Source organism: Schistocerca cancellata, chromosome 5, assembly GCF_023864275.1.
Source record: "Schistocerca cancellata isolate TAMUIC-IGC-003103 chromosome 5, iqSchCanc2.1, whole genome shotgun sequence".
Taxonomy (NCBI): domain Eukaryota; kingdom Metazoa; phylum Arthropoda; class Insecta; order Orthoptera; family Acrididae; genus Schistocerca; species Schistocerca cancellata.
Window position 1 is genome coordinate 424,774,132 of NC_064630.1, and position 15,333 is coordinate 424,789,464.

At 43.0% G+C, this 15,333-nt stretch overlaps 1 protein-coding gene and 1 long non-coding RNA gene across 2 annotated transcripts in view; both read right to left on the reverse strand.

Annotated features, from left to right (window-relative positions):
* The window catches only part of LOC126188239 (uncharacterized), a 615,611-nt gene extending 602,387 nt beyond the window's left edge, over window positions 1-13,224 (reverse strand). The window contains exon 1 of the long non-coding RNA XR_007537836.1: window positions 13,086-13,224. This is a non-coding gene — a long non-coding RNA (uncharacterized LOC126188239). The remainder of the gene's footprint in view (window positions 1-13,085) is intronic.
* Window positions 13,225-13,274: 50 nt separating this feature from the next.
* On the reverse strand, window positions 13,275-14,144 carry LOC126188579 (fork head domain-containing protein crocodile-like; the record flags this gene model as incomplete). Its single annotated transcript, XM_049930181.1, has 1 exon — window positions 13,275-14,144. A coding segment is annotated over one exon (870 nt), but the record flags the coding sequence as incomplete, so codon positions are not given.
* Between the last annotated feature and the right edge of the window lie 1,189 nt (window positions 14,145-15,333).

Consider the following 15,333-nt stretch of genomic DNA (forward strand, 5'->3'; position numbering starts at 1 on the left):
CATATAAAGTTGATCGTTGGTAAAGCAGATGCCAGACTGAGATTCATTGGAAGAATCCTAAGGGAATGCAATTCGAAAACAAAGGAAGTAGGTTACAGTACGCTTGTTCGCCCACTGCTTGAATACTGCTCAGCAGTGTGGGATCCGTACCAGATAGGGTTGATAGAAGAGATAGAGAAGATCCAACGGAGAGCAGCGCGCTTCGTTACAGGATCATTTAGTAATCGCGAAAGCGTTACGGAGATGATAGATGAACTCCAGTGGAAGACTCTGCAGGAGAGACGCTCAGTAGCTCGGTACGGGCTTTTGTCAAAGTTTCGAGAACATACCTTCACCGAAGAGTCAAGCAGTATATTGCTCCCTCCTACGTATATCTCGCGAAGAGACCATGAGGAGCCGGCCGCGGTGGTCTAGCGGTTCTAGGCGCGCAGTCCGGAACCGCGCGACTGCTACGGTCGCAGGTTCGAATCCTGCCTCGGGCATGGATGTGTGTGATGTCCTTAGGTTAGTTAGGTTTAAGTAGTTCTAAGTTCTAGGGGACTGATGACCACCGATGTTAAGTTCCATAGTGCTCAGAACCATTTGAACCATTTGAATTTTTGAGACCATGAAGATAAAATCAGAGAGGTTAGAGCCCACACAGAAGTATACCGACAATCCTTCTTTCCACGAACAATACGAGACTGGAATAGAAGGGAGAACCAATAGAGGTACTCAAGGTACCCTCCGCCACACACCGTCAGGTGGCTTACGGAGTATGGATGTAGATGTAGATGTAGATGTAACAGTCGTTCAGTTCCTCGACTATAGAAATCCGAGCCACTCGAGAACCACTGTGTGAACTGCTTCCTCATTGGAAAATTTATTTCTCCCCAGATCAGCCACGTCTGTGCGACCTGCATCAAACTGTTGACAATATTGCACTGCTGCTGTGACATTGCATTTGGTCCACATACTGTCAGAATTCTACGGCGACTCTGTACGCAACTGAGAAGTTTTCACACAATAATTGTCCAACGACATACAGCCAGGTGTGAGTAGTAGCAATTTTAAATTGACCTTGGCCTCCAGTATTCCGCTTTTATAAGTTGACCCTCTTAGCTGCGCCAGTCTAGAACCCCCAACAGCCTGATGTGACAGTTTCGTATAACAATATGAATTTCCGGATAAGACAGCAATCAGTTTCATGTCCAAAGCAGATAAATCCTAGGTTCTAAACAGTCCAAAATTAGTAATCAGATTCTGTACTTCAGCTTTGGAGTGCCTTCCAGTTTTCGCGTCATTTCACTCGACCACTGTGATGCGTCTATTACCCACACCACTGCAAAGCTGTCAGCAGGAAGTCAGGAACATGTAGGTCTACTCCCTGCTGACAGCGCATTGGTCTCGCTGTTAGTGTGAAACGGCATGTGGAACTTACATTCTGAAGTTTCCCTATCTCGTGGCAAAAACTTTCCAGTAGACGTCCACAAACATGTCGTCTCCACAACAGTAGCGAATTTCTGCGTAAGAGTCTTCACCGACTTCAGTATGAAATACCGTCCTAGGCTGTAAAATTGTTTTTGAAATCTACACTTTTAGATTAAGCCTCCATTTAAATGCGTTCAAATTTAAACTATTTCCCATGATTTGGGAATGTGACAGATGTATGATGAGACACCGACACATTTTGCTATTGATCTGAGACGATATCGAACGCGTCAATATCGGACGGATAGATTGAGCAAAACTTGTCCTTTGACTTCCAAGGCCACATGATCTCAATCCCCAGGATTTTCCTCTCTGAGTTCCATTCAAAAGTGGAGCTCGCCGCACTACCGTTCATACAGTTCACGAACTGGAGGCGCAAATTGCACGGTCTTGTCAAGGATCACGAGATGGTCCGAAGATGTTTGAAAAAAAAATGTCTTATCGCACTTGAGAGACCTGTGCTGTATTGCATCCAAATGAGAAGAAGACAGTGGAACAATTCCTTTAACGCGCTGCTTGTCAAACTTTTATTGCTCAGTAACCAGTACTGGCATTGTGGGGCGGCACCTCGGTTTGCACGTGTATCTTATTATTAATGGGTAACCTACATAAATTAGAATATTATCAGTTCCAAAAAACTATGTGAGGGCGCGCAAGTCGGCCGCAGGCCCTCGAGTACTGACCGTTAGAAGTTGGCATCATTCGGAACATTTCGTGTCGGTTGTTCTCTGTTTCAGACTGCTTCCAACCTCAGCGATGTAACACGTGCGATACTGCAGTTGCGTGCTGGAGTATTGTTGGTTTTACTATGTGTGCAAATGACTCTGATTGATACTAATATTTGTAAATATATTTAAATGCATTTTTGAATATAAGACGCCATCAGAAGACTTTCATAAATGATGTAAATATTAATTTTCTTCTACTCACTGTACTGCATTGCAACAGCCTTAATCAAAGTTCTTTGCTACAAATATGAGTCGAATTTGAAGATGACAGTTTGGCCCGCATCTCGTGGTCGTGCGGTAGCGTTCTCGCTTCCCACGCCCGGGTTCCCAGGTTCGATTCCCGGCGGGGTCAGGGATTTTCTCTGCCTCGTGATGGCTGGGTGTTGTGTGCTGTCCTTAGGTTAGTTAGGTTTAAGTAGTTCTAAGTTCTAGGGGACTTATGACCACAGCAGTTGAGTCCCATAGTGCTCAGAGCCATTTGAACCATGACAGTTTGTGTGATGCGCATTTATGAATACATGTTACTTCCGAGTCGTCGGTACCATTCGCTTACTCCCGTGAGTTGTCATTACAGCAAGACAAACAATGAAACATTCCCCCTCTCAAACCCACTAACCCTGCAGTGGCCGTGCTACTTGCTCCTCTTCTCCTGATACAAGCGACCAACTTCAATTAGTTCAGGGCCGAATTCACCGTAAAATTAATAACATCTTAAAACACTGCTGTCTCTGTGAATATGTTTGTTTGTTACTGAGCAGGAGAACTACACAATTAAGAAGCTCTTAAAGCTAGTTGACTTTTTGGTTTCGGCAATTAGTTGCTAGACGCACATTGCTATGAAAATACGGCTAAGAACCGCGGGCCGCACGAACACTTGATTAGTTTGATGACTACTGCTTTAAAACATGGGAGAGTACAGTAAACTTCAGTATGTAATGTGCTGAAGCTGCATTACATTTCTTGGTAAGGTAAGCCGTGGATGAAAATGGAGTGCAGCTAGATAGTTTACATTTCAAGTTAATTTTTGCGACCTAATAGTATAACTTAAATGCCATTTATAAGTCAGGGGCGGCTCATAATCACACATCCGCAATAATCACGCAAATGGCTGTTTCTTGGACCCATGTTTACTCAGACGTTTTTGTATTTAATGTCGTGTATTTTCACCCGTATCAGTTTTGGCTACCGATTGTGCTGTCTTTTCTAGTAGTTTAACCTCGTGAAGATCCATATGTGTTTTGGTTATCCACCCTAAGGATAGGATGGTTTGATGTAATTCTCCATTCCTATACCCACGACATCGAGATCTAAATTACGTACTCGAATCTAGCTCTGTCTCCCAACCGGAAATTCAACCACGACCCATGTCGTAACGTATGGCCAACCATTTTAACACTTCGTTTCATTACGTTCTTTACTAGGCTATTTTTCTCGTTAACTCGTTCCGTCTTCATTCCCTACCCTTTTATTGACCAACAGTTCTCAAGAATCGACCATAAGAATGTTTCGTAACTGATCTTTCACATCTCTACATTCTTCAAGGATTTTCCCATGAATCTCAGTGTGATATACAAATTACCCGTACTGTAACTACATTTGTGTGCTCTTTTAATCTTAGAAGACTTTGTGTGGATAGTCATTTAACCTTAAAAGGCTCCATGTAGATACCACGAAATTTTTGAAAATTCTAAGCCCAGATTGATCGTTTGTAATGTAATAAAACAGTATCGGTACTTCCCATGTACTCAGGAACAGTGAATTATATTTGTTTATATTGACGGCTAGCTGTCGGTCTCTGGTGATATTGATAAAGGCATTTTATGGATATAAGTCTACAGTGGTTTTAAAGAAAACTGTATCATTTATATGACCATGACGGAAATGGGATTTTAAAGCTGTCCCCCCCAACTTCAAAACTAAAGTTTTACCCTGACAGAGATGATGTTCCGCGCCATGATCACATACCTGATGCAGCAGATCTGCAGGCAGCTCGGTACACTAACTAGTAAGTCTCCGGTATTACTTGTGGACAAAACTGAATACGTCTCGGAGAAAATATACCAGTATTTTTTTTTCCTGCAATGAACTCGCGATGAAGTTTCGCGATCTATTGTGGTGTTCTAAAACGGCACATTTGCTGAACAACTTTATCGCATTTAATTCCAGTTTGATTTTGAAAGTTTTCGAGCTAATCACTATTTTTATTGCAGTAACCGCGTTAATTTGACATTTAGCACATCTTCTAGGAGTCACTATTCGCGTATAAATGAGTACTATGAGAAAAACCAGCATTATGTGTAGTAAAAGTATTTGTAGACACACAACGCACACGACGTAGTATTACTTTCAAATTTAAATGTTTCCTTGTAGAAATATATGTCTTGAAATGAAAGCAGTTTTCAGTTTTCAAGCGCGGCTCCGTTCTGCAATCCCGCAACATAATGCGCGTCGGACGAGTTACGTTTTGGAATGAAACGTGAATATGTGTTTCCCGTTCTCCATTCGCACTTTAAATTGGAGCGAGATCTCTGTCGGAAGACAGGAACAGTTTTTCAGTACCAGTGATTTTTGGATAGTTGACGTACCACCACAGACATTTTACATATCCTTGTAGTTGCTGCAAGTAAGAAACTAACGCCGTCAAAATTCATGTATTTAACGTTCTGTTAATGGCTTGTGTAAACACTTACCCTTTCGCCAATATGAGAACTTGGAAGTAATGAAATTTGAAAAAAAAAATAATAAAGAGTCTTTGTGAGGCGTTGTGGCTGTCTCGCCAGTTGTTGTCGGAATATTTCATCATATCTCAGAAAATTCACAAAATAAAATCGTTTCAGGGTTAAAGTGAGTAAATTGTTACAAGAGCTTCTTTATTAATAACAATCTTCTCTCGTGTCTTAGAAAGTACGCTCAAATTTAACGCCGAGAATTACAACTGGTAAGTTTCTACTGCAGTACATTCATGATGAGGTAATTCTCTTCAGGAAGCTCCTACCTTCCTCAGTGTTTGCTTGATCAATAATTTTAATTTGAAAATTCTGCTTGAGGTAAACACAATTTCTTGTTGTTCGCTATTTTCCCATCGCCTATACGTTTCCGGTATTTTCATCGTCAGTGTGTTTCTCTTTATTCTACTTAATAGCACATTCGGTTGTTCATGTTGGTATCTGTCTTGTTCTGTGCACAAGGTTTTGATTCAATTTTTCTATTGTTGGTGATAGTTTCTTCGTTCAGAAACTTGTGACAAGTTGAAAACCGACAACCGCAACAATCGTAAAATCTACGAAAATAATCTTTGTATTAGATATACAGACAGCAACGTGGATGACTAAACGTGTTATTACGAGTCGCAGAATAAAATGAAAACTGCTGCTTATGCTGTACCGTGAGTAACATATATGGGTAAGTACTGAAGTACAAGAAACTGTATTTTGATAAAGGCGAAATTAGCGAAATTTAACACATATTGAATTGAAAAAGGAAGTCAGACCTGTATTGGATTATTCATTTTATTCTGGTCTAGTATGTTTCTCCTTCTGGGTTCGTATCTGAGTGCGCCATATATTACTTACAAATTTATTCTTTGACATATTGTCACCAAGTAACAACTAATATAAACTAATAACGTTGACAGTAAAACTTGTCATAGTTAATCCAGCATTGCCACTAAGAGGCATAAGACGATAGATACTCCACGTTCTTTAAGCTTGCAGTGAGCTTTGCTATATAGCGTGAAGGAAATGATGCAAGTGAGAGACGAACAGACAAAAATATTCTAAAGGGGAAATTACGTACGCCCTCCTTTTTTCTACTTGCATGTAAATAATGTAGGCATTAACCAACGTACATCCATGTAGTTTGAGTGTCGCCGTTTCAATTAAGCAGCGCGTTTTTGCAAATAACAAGCAAATTTTTTCGACAAAATACACACTGCCCTAGTCCTTCTCAACATGTAAACGAGGAACATACTTCGCTACAAACAGACCAGCAGCATTCATTTATCACACTTACAAATTCCGTACTTTTAACGTAAATAAAGTAGAAATCTGATCACTGACCTGGATACAAAGATTGTAATAGATTAAAAACGGCCTGAAATCCCTCTGTCCCGCAAATATTCGTATAAGAAATTTGTTTCAATGTATGAGTACCTTTCGTAATGCTTTTATTGTCGCCTTCAACCGTCCCGATAAGTCTGTTTGCAACCATTTAGAAAGAAAGATTTTGAAAAAAGTACAAGTTTAAGAATTTCTATTAAATTAATATGAGGCACAAGAGTACATTTTTGCACTAGAAGATGAACTGGTGCTAATATGTTAGTGATGCAAGCCGTGCGTACGTGGCTTTCCTCCTTTTTCAATTACATATCCTTTTATGGAAACAGAGGCTTCGTTGTTTTACGATCTGTGTCTTGAAATGAAGGATCGCACCCTTCTAAAATAAGGCAAGTACGGCGTCAGTTATAAATTAACGCCTAATGTCGGGACGTGACGGGCGCCACTGGAAAACAAACAGAAAAAGAGGAAACTCGCGACGGAGTTAGGGGCCTGATGCTCTCGTTTACAAGACGCAACGTGCGTGTAAGCCTTCTTAACCGATTTGTTACCGCGTGTCACACATTCTCTTCAAACACGAGGCGGCCTCAAGTGCTGGGGGTGTCGGAGCGCAACTGACGCTGGGAGAGCTACATTTGTACTCTGCAAGCCACTGCGAAGTGCATGGCAGAGGATACTTTCGATTCAGCGTTCATTAGAGGTTATTTCCGCTCCATTCGCGTGTGAAGCGCGGAAGGATTCATTACTCAAATATTTTTGTGCGCGCTAAATAAGTTTAATCCTATCTCCGTAGCCCTGCGGGATCGATACGTAGTAGATTGCAGTATATCACTAGATTCCTCACTTACATCTGGTCCTCAAAATTTTGCCTTTAGTGAGATTGATAGCGTACTATATTCGAAAGTCAATTCAGATTTTTCGGCATCTCCGAGAAGCTCTCCAGTAGACCAAAGAACCCGGGACAATATGTTCAGCCCTTATTTGTATATGTTTAATATTCCCTGGTAATCGCATTTGGTTCGGGTCCTACACACTTCAGCAATATTGTAGGATGGATCGGACGGGTGTCAGGTAAGAAATTTCCTTGGTAAACTGCATTTCACCAGTATCTTGTCAATAAACCGAAGACTGTTACCTACTTTATATGTGAACGTTCCATTTCATATCCCTGCAAATTGTTGCATCCAGGTCACAGTACGAGTTGATTGAATCCAATAGTGATTTTGTAGTCACCGGACATTGCTTTACTGCGTTTTGTGAAGCGCATAATTTTACGTTCCTGAAAATCTGAATCGAATTGCTACCCCTTTGAAATCTTATCAAAATCTGACTGAATATTTATGTAGAATTTTTTCAGGCCGTACAGAGGTTCTTTAAACATCAGCGCCTGCGAGGAACGACGGCTGCAATCACTAAATCCCATTCCTCAATTAATTCTTTGTGTTGACAAAACATAACCTTTATTCACATACCATGAACTATTCGTATGGAAATCATTTCCCAACGGTACGGATCATTGCCTTTGCTTCCCGCATACTTCTAAGAACGAATTTTCTTGTTATAAAGATTATGTTACTTTTCAATAAGTTTTCTGTTGTGCTGATGCGATTGAACATGTACACAATATTCTGTTGATACTTGGAGAAACCTAGAAATATTACAAACTAAAATACACAGTGTTTATGTTTCACAATAATATTCATTTTAAAGTTAGGTGTGAAGCGGCTTTTGACTTTCTAGGCCGTCCTCAGGAAAGTGTATTTCTGTATTTCATTGATTTGACCAAAACTGAGATAAGCGTTCGCTGCAGGGAAAATAACCAGTTGTGGTGTGGTTGCTGTGTCTGCTGCAGACAACGAAAAAAAAAAACATTTCTTTTGAAAATTCCGTGAGAATTAAATGTATACAAATGGACAGAAACACTCGAGCAGTGTTTATGACAGTTCAGATTTTCACTTTTACACTATTTTAAATAAAAGCTGGAAAATTTTATAAGAATCCACAGATAAGAGAGAGAAGCGACGAGAGGGAAAAATAAAAAATTTTATGCTAAATGGTATTAGGTTCATGCTTGAAAAAAAAAGTATTATCAACACTTACTCACTGAAACTACGTGTCTTAAGCTTCAGTATCACTCCAAAAGTAAAATAGCCCATAAGGTGAGCAAAAATTTAACTGAAGATTTCCGTACTCTGTCTTCTTGCGCCCGTAACGCTTAAGACTTCCCGTAAGACACCTTGATTAGGGCTAAAACTGTAGATTTCACCAAAGAAATCGTGCTTATGTAATATAACTGAAACTTATTTGCTGTCTCTCCCAGCACAGCTTTGATACGAGACGTCATGCAAGAGGTCGACCACGTAATAATATTATTTTTTACTTATTACATAATAATTACTTAAAAGTCGTGTTTGGAACTACTGAAAAATTAATATATTCTATCATATGCGCCTCGTTAGATTCGTTTAAAAAAATCATCAGTGGTCTTGAATCAATCTAATATTCTTAAGTTTACCAAATGACATTCAATAATCAATTTAACATTCTTGAGGTTGCGAAATGGTATTGAATGACACGTCAGTCGTCTGAGTTACTCTATAACGTAAAATGTTAATGTGTATAAATTCCTAGGTGTGCTGAGTAAGTACTTGTGCATGTGTTATTAAGTTTTTGACCACAATAAATATTCACTAATCACTTTTCAGCTTTTGCTTATTATGCTCTACATGATGTGTTCCGAGATCTGTCTCTTAGAAGTGTTTGCATTTTGGATTTTACATTAAACGCTAAGCTCCTTAAAATGATAATCAATACACGAACGTGTTATGCCGAGTACAGTAAAGATAATCTAAAATTGGCTAGTGGCAACAGTGTCTATTCGGAGAACCGTGTAATATATTTTGCATGTAATAGAGTGCTTTCCACAACAGTTGTATAAGGTGACCATATGTGTGTTGCTGTAAACACTTTGTAATGAAATAATACTAGAAGCATATGGCGGCAGGTACAAAATATAATTGGCAATAAGTGAGTACTAATTTTAAGTGACATGGAACAAGAAATAGCGACGAAACAAGAACTGAGAAGATAAACAGTTCCCTATGCGTGTAAGATCATCGTAACTTAAGACACGTCAAATTGAGTACATTCCTTAATCTTTTGTTGAAATAACAGTTCATTATATATACAGTCAAAAACACAGAAAGATACATTTACTTATTCTTTATTTATTTTCTCAGGTTCCATGGAACCACATGAGATAGAGATACTCACTCACAGAGCGAGTTAATACATACATATTTCACACAATACTGATTAAAAAGACAACGATAAACAATATATTATATATACATACGAGTAACACAACACTGTGAATGTCTCTACACAACTTCGAGGAACGTCTGTACACTACAAAAGGCGTGTACCTCAAGCAAAACTTCCAATTTAAATTTGAAAATTAAAGGCTTGTCATTCACATTTTTCTCTTAGTGCTGGAGGCCTGTTGACAGTAAAACCTATATACTGATGGAACACTTCTTTTTTACAAATGTTAAAAAAATGACACTCAGAGAAGCAAACAATTTTTATGACTAGTTTCCAGTAAGTGAATAGTGTCGTTCCTTTCGAAACAGTCCATTTATTAACCACGGATCCAACTATGTGTTGTATGTATTTGGATAGCAGAGTTACAAAGTGAAACACTTGAACAGCGGCCTACACTAATCTTAGAAACTAACAGCACATATCATCGCGTCGATCATTTTTAGAGCTAAGAATATCCTTTGTTAATGCACAGAACTAAATCAGAATATAATTCCGAAGGTACAACACCAGGCAAAAAGCGATAGACTATAGGTTGCCATCAGTTCGCTTTCAAGGAGTCATTTTTTGACATTTATTGTGAGCTGGTATTCCAATACGCATAGCATTTTGTCTACCAACACATGTTGGCTTATGAGTACATTAGCAACTACGATTCGTGTATAAGTCTCACAGCAAAGAGATGAAGCACACTCGGTGGCAGGGAGTCCTAGGGGTGGCATTGGAATTACAGCTCAAAATTAATGCTCTATGAAAGTCAGAACTGCTCACCTTAGGCCTATGTATGTATACTTTTCTGCATTTTGAACTGTGTATATAAGGAACTGTTAATTCTTAAGGACACCACTTTTTTTTATTGCACGGTGCAGTAATGACAGCTGACAGGCGTACATCTGAAAATATTTGCTGCGCTTTCAGCTACCTAGAAATGCAAATGAAGCACTATAATTAACTAAGTATGGGCATCATATCAAAAATCTACTTGAGTGAATGAAACTATCAATAGGCATCTTTTTTATAACTATTTCATCGCTTACTATAGATTGTTACGGGCGTTCTGTTAACCCATATGAGCACAGGACGTTAACAATCGGCATAAGTTTTGTGGGGTTGTGAACGTATCATGTGGTAAAAATATTGAAATATTCTGATCTTTACTGCATGTTGTGGAGGACGCGAAACCCTTTCGGTCAGGACACACACAGAGCAGTTTCAATGAAATTCAACCACTTCATTGCAGATAAAATAACTTTTTTCATTATTACTACTATCCTGGATAGTTTTATGAATGTCGTGTTACACCGTTTCCCTGTTCCACATCGTAAAATATTGAAATCTTTTGCGCACTGTTGCAGTTTGTCGATATATATAAGACGGGTGTTTCTCTCTTTAGGGACATCACATGCATTTCCTCTGTTGTTTTGGCAGATATCTGGAATTTATTTTTGCATTTTGTGGCTGTAGTCGGCACAAACAATTCCTGCTCGTCACCTCTTTCCTGCGACGTCCAGTGTCGGTGAAAAGTGTCGGTTTGTCTGCCTTTTTAAACAGAATTACTTTTAAAGCGGAATTTAGATTCTCATTCGACAGATCGCTCCCACATTAGTTAGTACAATATTTGTTTTATCGAGATGTGTAAATAGTGACAGTAAAACCAGAATAATGACCGGTACCCTAGCAGGGATAGCTCTGCCCTGGCCCGGGCCATGCAGGCAGCGCTACTACTGAGTCACTGCTGGATTGCCGTTTAAATTTTTCGTGTTTTACTGACCCTGTTAACACATGTCGATGCAACGAATATCAGACTGGACTAACCTGGGAACGCTCTCTCGAATGAGCACGTAAAATCCCTATTTAAAAATCATATTATTTGTAATCGGAAATAAACCGAATCTTTTTGTTGACACAGTGCGCCGCATGAATGACGTAGGAATTGTTTGCGCCAACGCCAGCTACATACAGCAAAAAAGAGATCACAAATATCTGCCAAAATACCCGAGGAAATGCGCCTGACGCCTCTTAAGAGAAACCCGTTATACATATATCGTCTCGCTGAGAAACAGACAGTGAAAACGCTCCACCATTCTATAAGACTAGTCGGTTAGAAACGCACAGAAAACCCACTGGATGTAAAATAACTTTTTTATTACTAGGCTACCATTAAGAATTTTAATAGTCTTGATAGCAATACTATCCAGTGGAGCCTAGTAGCTAGATAACCAGTATTCTTTGATCAACAGCCATCTTTAGATCGCACTTGGCCAATCGAAACCGCTGATTATCTAGTTTGTGCTGGAGCGTACTGCGATTAAGTTGATTACATTTTAACGGAAATATTAATTAACAAGCTATTTTATCTGCAATGGATCGGTTCATTTTCAATAAAAAAGCTTCACTCTGTCGTCTGACCTGACTCAGAATGTTTCAGCGTTTCAGTCTATATTTCACGCAGTCCATGTCAGTGCGACTGTCATTACAAAAAAAGTCTAATAAACATGGTCTATAAAATACATACCTTAATTTATATAAGCACTTGTTCATCTTCGATAGTATGAAACAACTATCTTCTACTGCAGGATCTTTGCTTTCTGTTTTTAGGGAGGAGGAAGTATTGACCTAGAAAAGAAAAAAGGTCTAGTAAACATTTGGTCTGAAATGCGTCCTTAAGAGCTACGTGAATCTCTTCGCTAGAAGAGATGTGTTTCACACCAACGAAAATGAACAAGTGTTCATAGCTCTTGAAGTATGCATTTCAGATCCCATGTTTACTAGACTTTTTCTCTTGTTTTGGTCAATACTTCCTCCTCCCAAAATATGGAAAGGAAAGATCTTGCAATAGAGGAGATTTGTTTCATAGTATCGAAGATGAACAAGTGCTTACATCTCTTAAGGTATGAATTTTAGAGAGCATGTTTACTAGACGTTTCTGTATATGGAACCTGTCGATTGTTTTTCTTTTTTTTTGGGAGGGGGGGGGGGGGGCACTGTATTTATTGACGACCCGTTACAGGAACTGAAAGGGGTTGGCAGTAAAAATTGCTAACTCTCAATATCGTTTTAGTCTGACCACATTATCCTTCGGTTTTAGAATACATCACATGCTAGTAACAAGTAGTCGATTTTTATCGCTAGAAAGATCTGCCTACTAGTTAAATTGTGTTATCGTATTTACGATGTTGTCTCTGAATTTACCCAAGGTACAACAGACAATAAATCAAAATGACGTTCTCTCGGGTTAACACTTTATTCCATCGACCTCTTCAGTTTGTTTCGATTTTGCACATAGTGTTGCTATTTCGAAGTGCTTGGAGAATGTGATGTCACACCAATTCACCATTTCACTTTTTAGGTTAATCAGTCTCGTGTGATGGTTCTAAGTGAGGTACCGGCGGTAGAGTTTTTGTTTCATCTTCGACGTGTACGTACACGGTATTTGTGAGAACTGTCGAGCCTCTGCGCTGTTAGCGGCGTGAAGCAAAAAGCGAGAGCTGTGGCTGCCGCGGCGACCTACCGCAAGGAGAGGCGCCGCTCAGTACTTGGCGGCGGCCGGGCAGTCGGGCGCGGGCTGGTGGTAGTAGGTGGCGCGGAAGGCCGCCCCCGCGCCCGCCACGGCCGGCTGCAGCTGGCAGCTGGGCGCCGCAGACACCACGCCGCCCCCGCCGCCGCCCCCGCCGCCACCGCCGCCGTCGAACAGCGACGCCGCCGCCACGGCAACCGCCTCCGCGTCCGGGGAGCCGTACCACGGCGTGCGGAACTGGTCGTGGTGGTCGGCCGCCGCCACCGTGACGGGCGGCGGCGGCTGCGCGTGGTACTGGTGGTGGTGATGGTGGTGGTGGTGGTGGTACGGGTACATGGCGGCGCTGCCCGCCACGCTGCCGGCCGTCATCAGGCTGTCCACGCTGAAGGCGGCCGCCTCGTGCTGCTGCTGCTGCTGCTGCTGCTGCTCGAGCACGGCGGGCTTCACGTCGGGGTACTTGCACGTGCTCAGCTCGAGCGGCTCGCGCTTTGGCGCCTTGGCGACCACGCACTCCGTCTTGAGCTTGTGCGGCTCGGCCAGGGCCGCCTTCTGCTGCGCCGCCGCTGCCGCCCCTTGCTGCTGCTGCTGCTGCTCCTGCTGTCGCTTCAGCGCCTCCTCCTTCTCCTTGAGGGCGTCCTTCTTCTTGAAGCGCCGCCTCCGGCGCAGGTACGATCCGTTGTCGAACATATTGTACGAATCCGGGTCGAGAGTCCAGTAGCTGCCCTTGCCAGGCTTCTTGTCGTCGCGCGGCACCTTGACGAAGCACTCGTTGAGGCTGAGGTTGTGCCGGATCGAGTTCTGCCAGCCCTGCTTGTTCTCGCGGTAGTACGGGAAGCGCTCCATGATGAACTGGTAGATGCCGTTGAGCGTGATGCGCTTCTCGGGCGCGTTCTGGATGGCCATGGCGATGAGCGCGATGTACGAGTAGGGCGGCTTGACCATATCCTTGGCGGGCCCGTGGTGGTGGTGCTGCGCCGCCGCCAGCGGGTACCCGGCGGCGGCGTACCCGTAGCGCGGGTACTGGTCGCCCGCGGCGGCCGCTGCGGCGGCGGCCGCCGAGTACTGGTAGGTGGGCGGCGGGGGCGGCGCGGCGCCCGCCTGGTGGTGGTAGGCGGCGCCCGGGTGCCGGTAGTAGGCGCCCTGGTCCCCGAACAGCGCGTGCATAGCGTCGCCGTCTGCTGGCTGGGCCTCGCCTGTGCGCCGCTCTCGCCCTGTTGTGTCACACAACAACAACACGAGCGCGAGCCGTGGAGCGGCGGCGGCGGCGGCGACCGACTGAGCGCGCCCGGCCCGGCCGCTCCCGCGCCCGCGCCCCGCCGCGCCACGCCGTTGGCCGCGCCGGCGCGGGCCACGCCCCGGGCCGCCGCTGCGCGCCAATCGCGGCGCAGGCCACTCCCCCCGGCGGGCCACACCGCTCGAGGAGGGGGAGCGCGCCGCGTCCAAATCTAAATTGAATTTTATCGTAACCCGATTACCGGCGGCGTGGCTGCGGGCGACGGGAGAGGGGGCAGGTTCGCGCGCCGGGAGACAATGCGGGCCGCGTCTTTACGGCCGCTGCAGTACCGCCCCGCGTCTTCCGTCGCCACGAGCTGCACACTCCGTCCTAGCACCGCATCTTTTCGCTTCGACTGCTGTTCTACGTCTACTGTTTCCAGTTCACGTCTTCAGTTATTGCGTCACATCATCGACGACAGTTGCGACATATCCTTCCAGTTTCCGAACGTAATCTTCGTGGCGACATTCTTGAATAAATAAGATATTGCAGTGTCTGTGTTGTTCAGAAATACGCTGCATTGTTTCTTCGGACATGCATGCATGCGCCAATGAGCATTGTGTCGTACTTAAGAACAATACAGGCACCGCAATATCGTATTTATCCGCCGACACCGGGCAAGCGACTTTCAATTAAACAGTCTCCTCTGTACGGGAACATACAAAATGAATGCACGAGTCCTATGAAAGTTTGGGTCCGGCTGTGAGTCAAGCTCTTGTGCTCGTGTAATCTAATGGTAAGACGACCCGCTCGCGGAAAGGGGGAAATCGGGACTCGACTCCGGGCGCAGCACAAATTTTCATCGTCGTCATTCGAGTATACAGCTGATGTTTATCCATTTGTTGTATTCTTGAATAAATGCTTCACGATTTTCTGCAATTATCGACAAATCTACTGTCACCACACACAGATTCATGAAAAACATAATGTTATACTTGATGAAAAGGAAATATTATCCATGCTTCCACC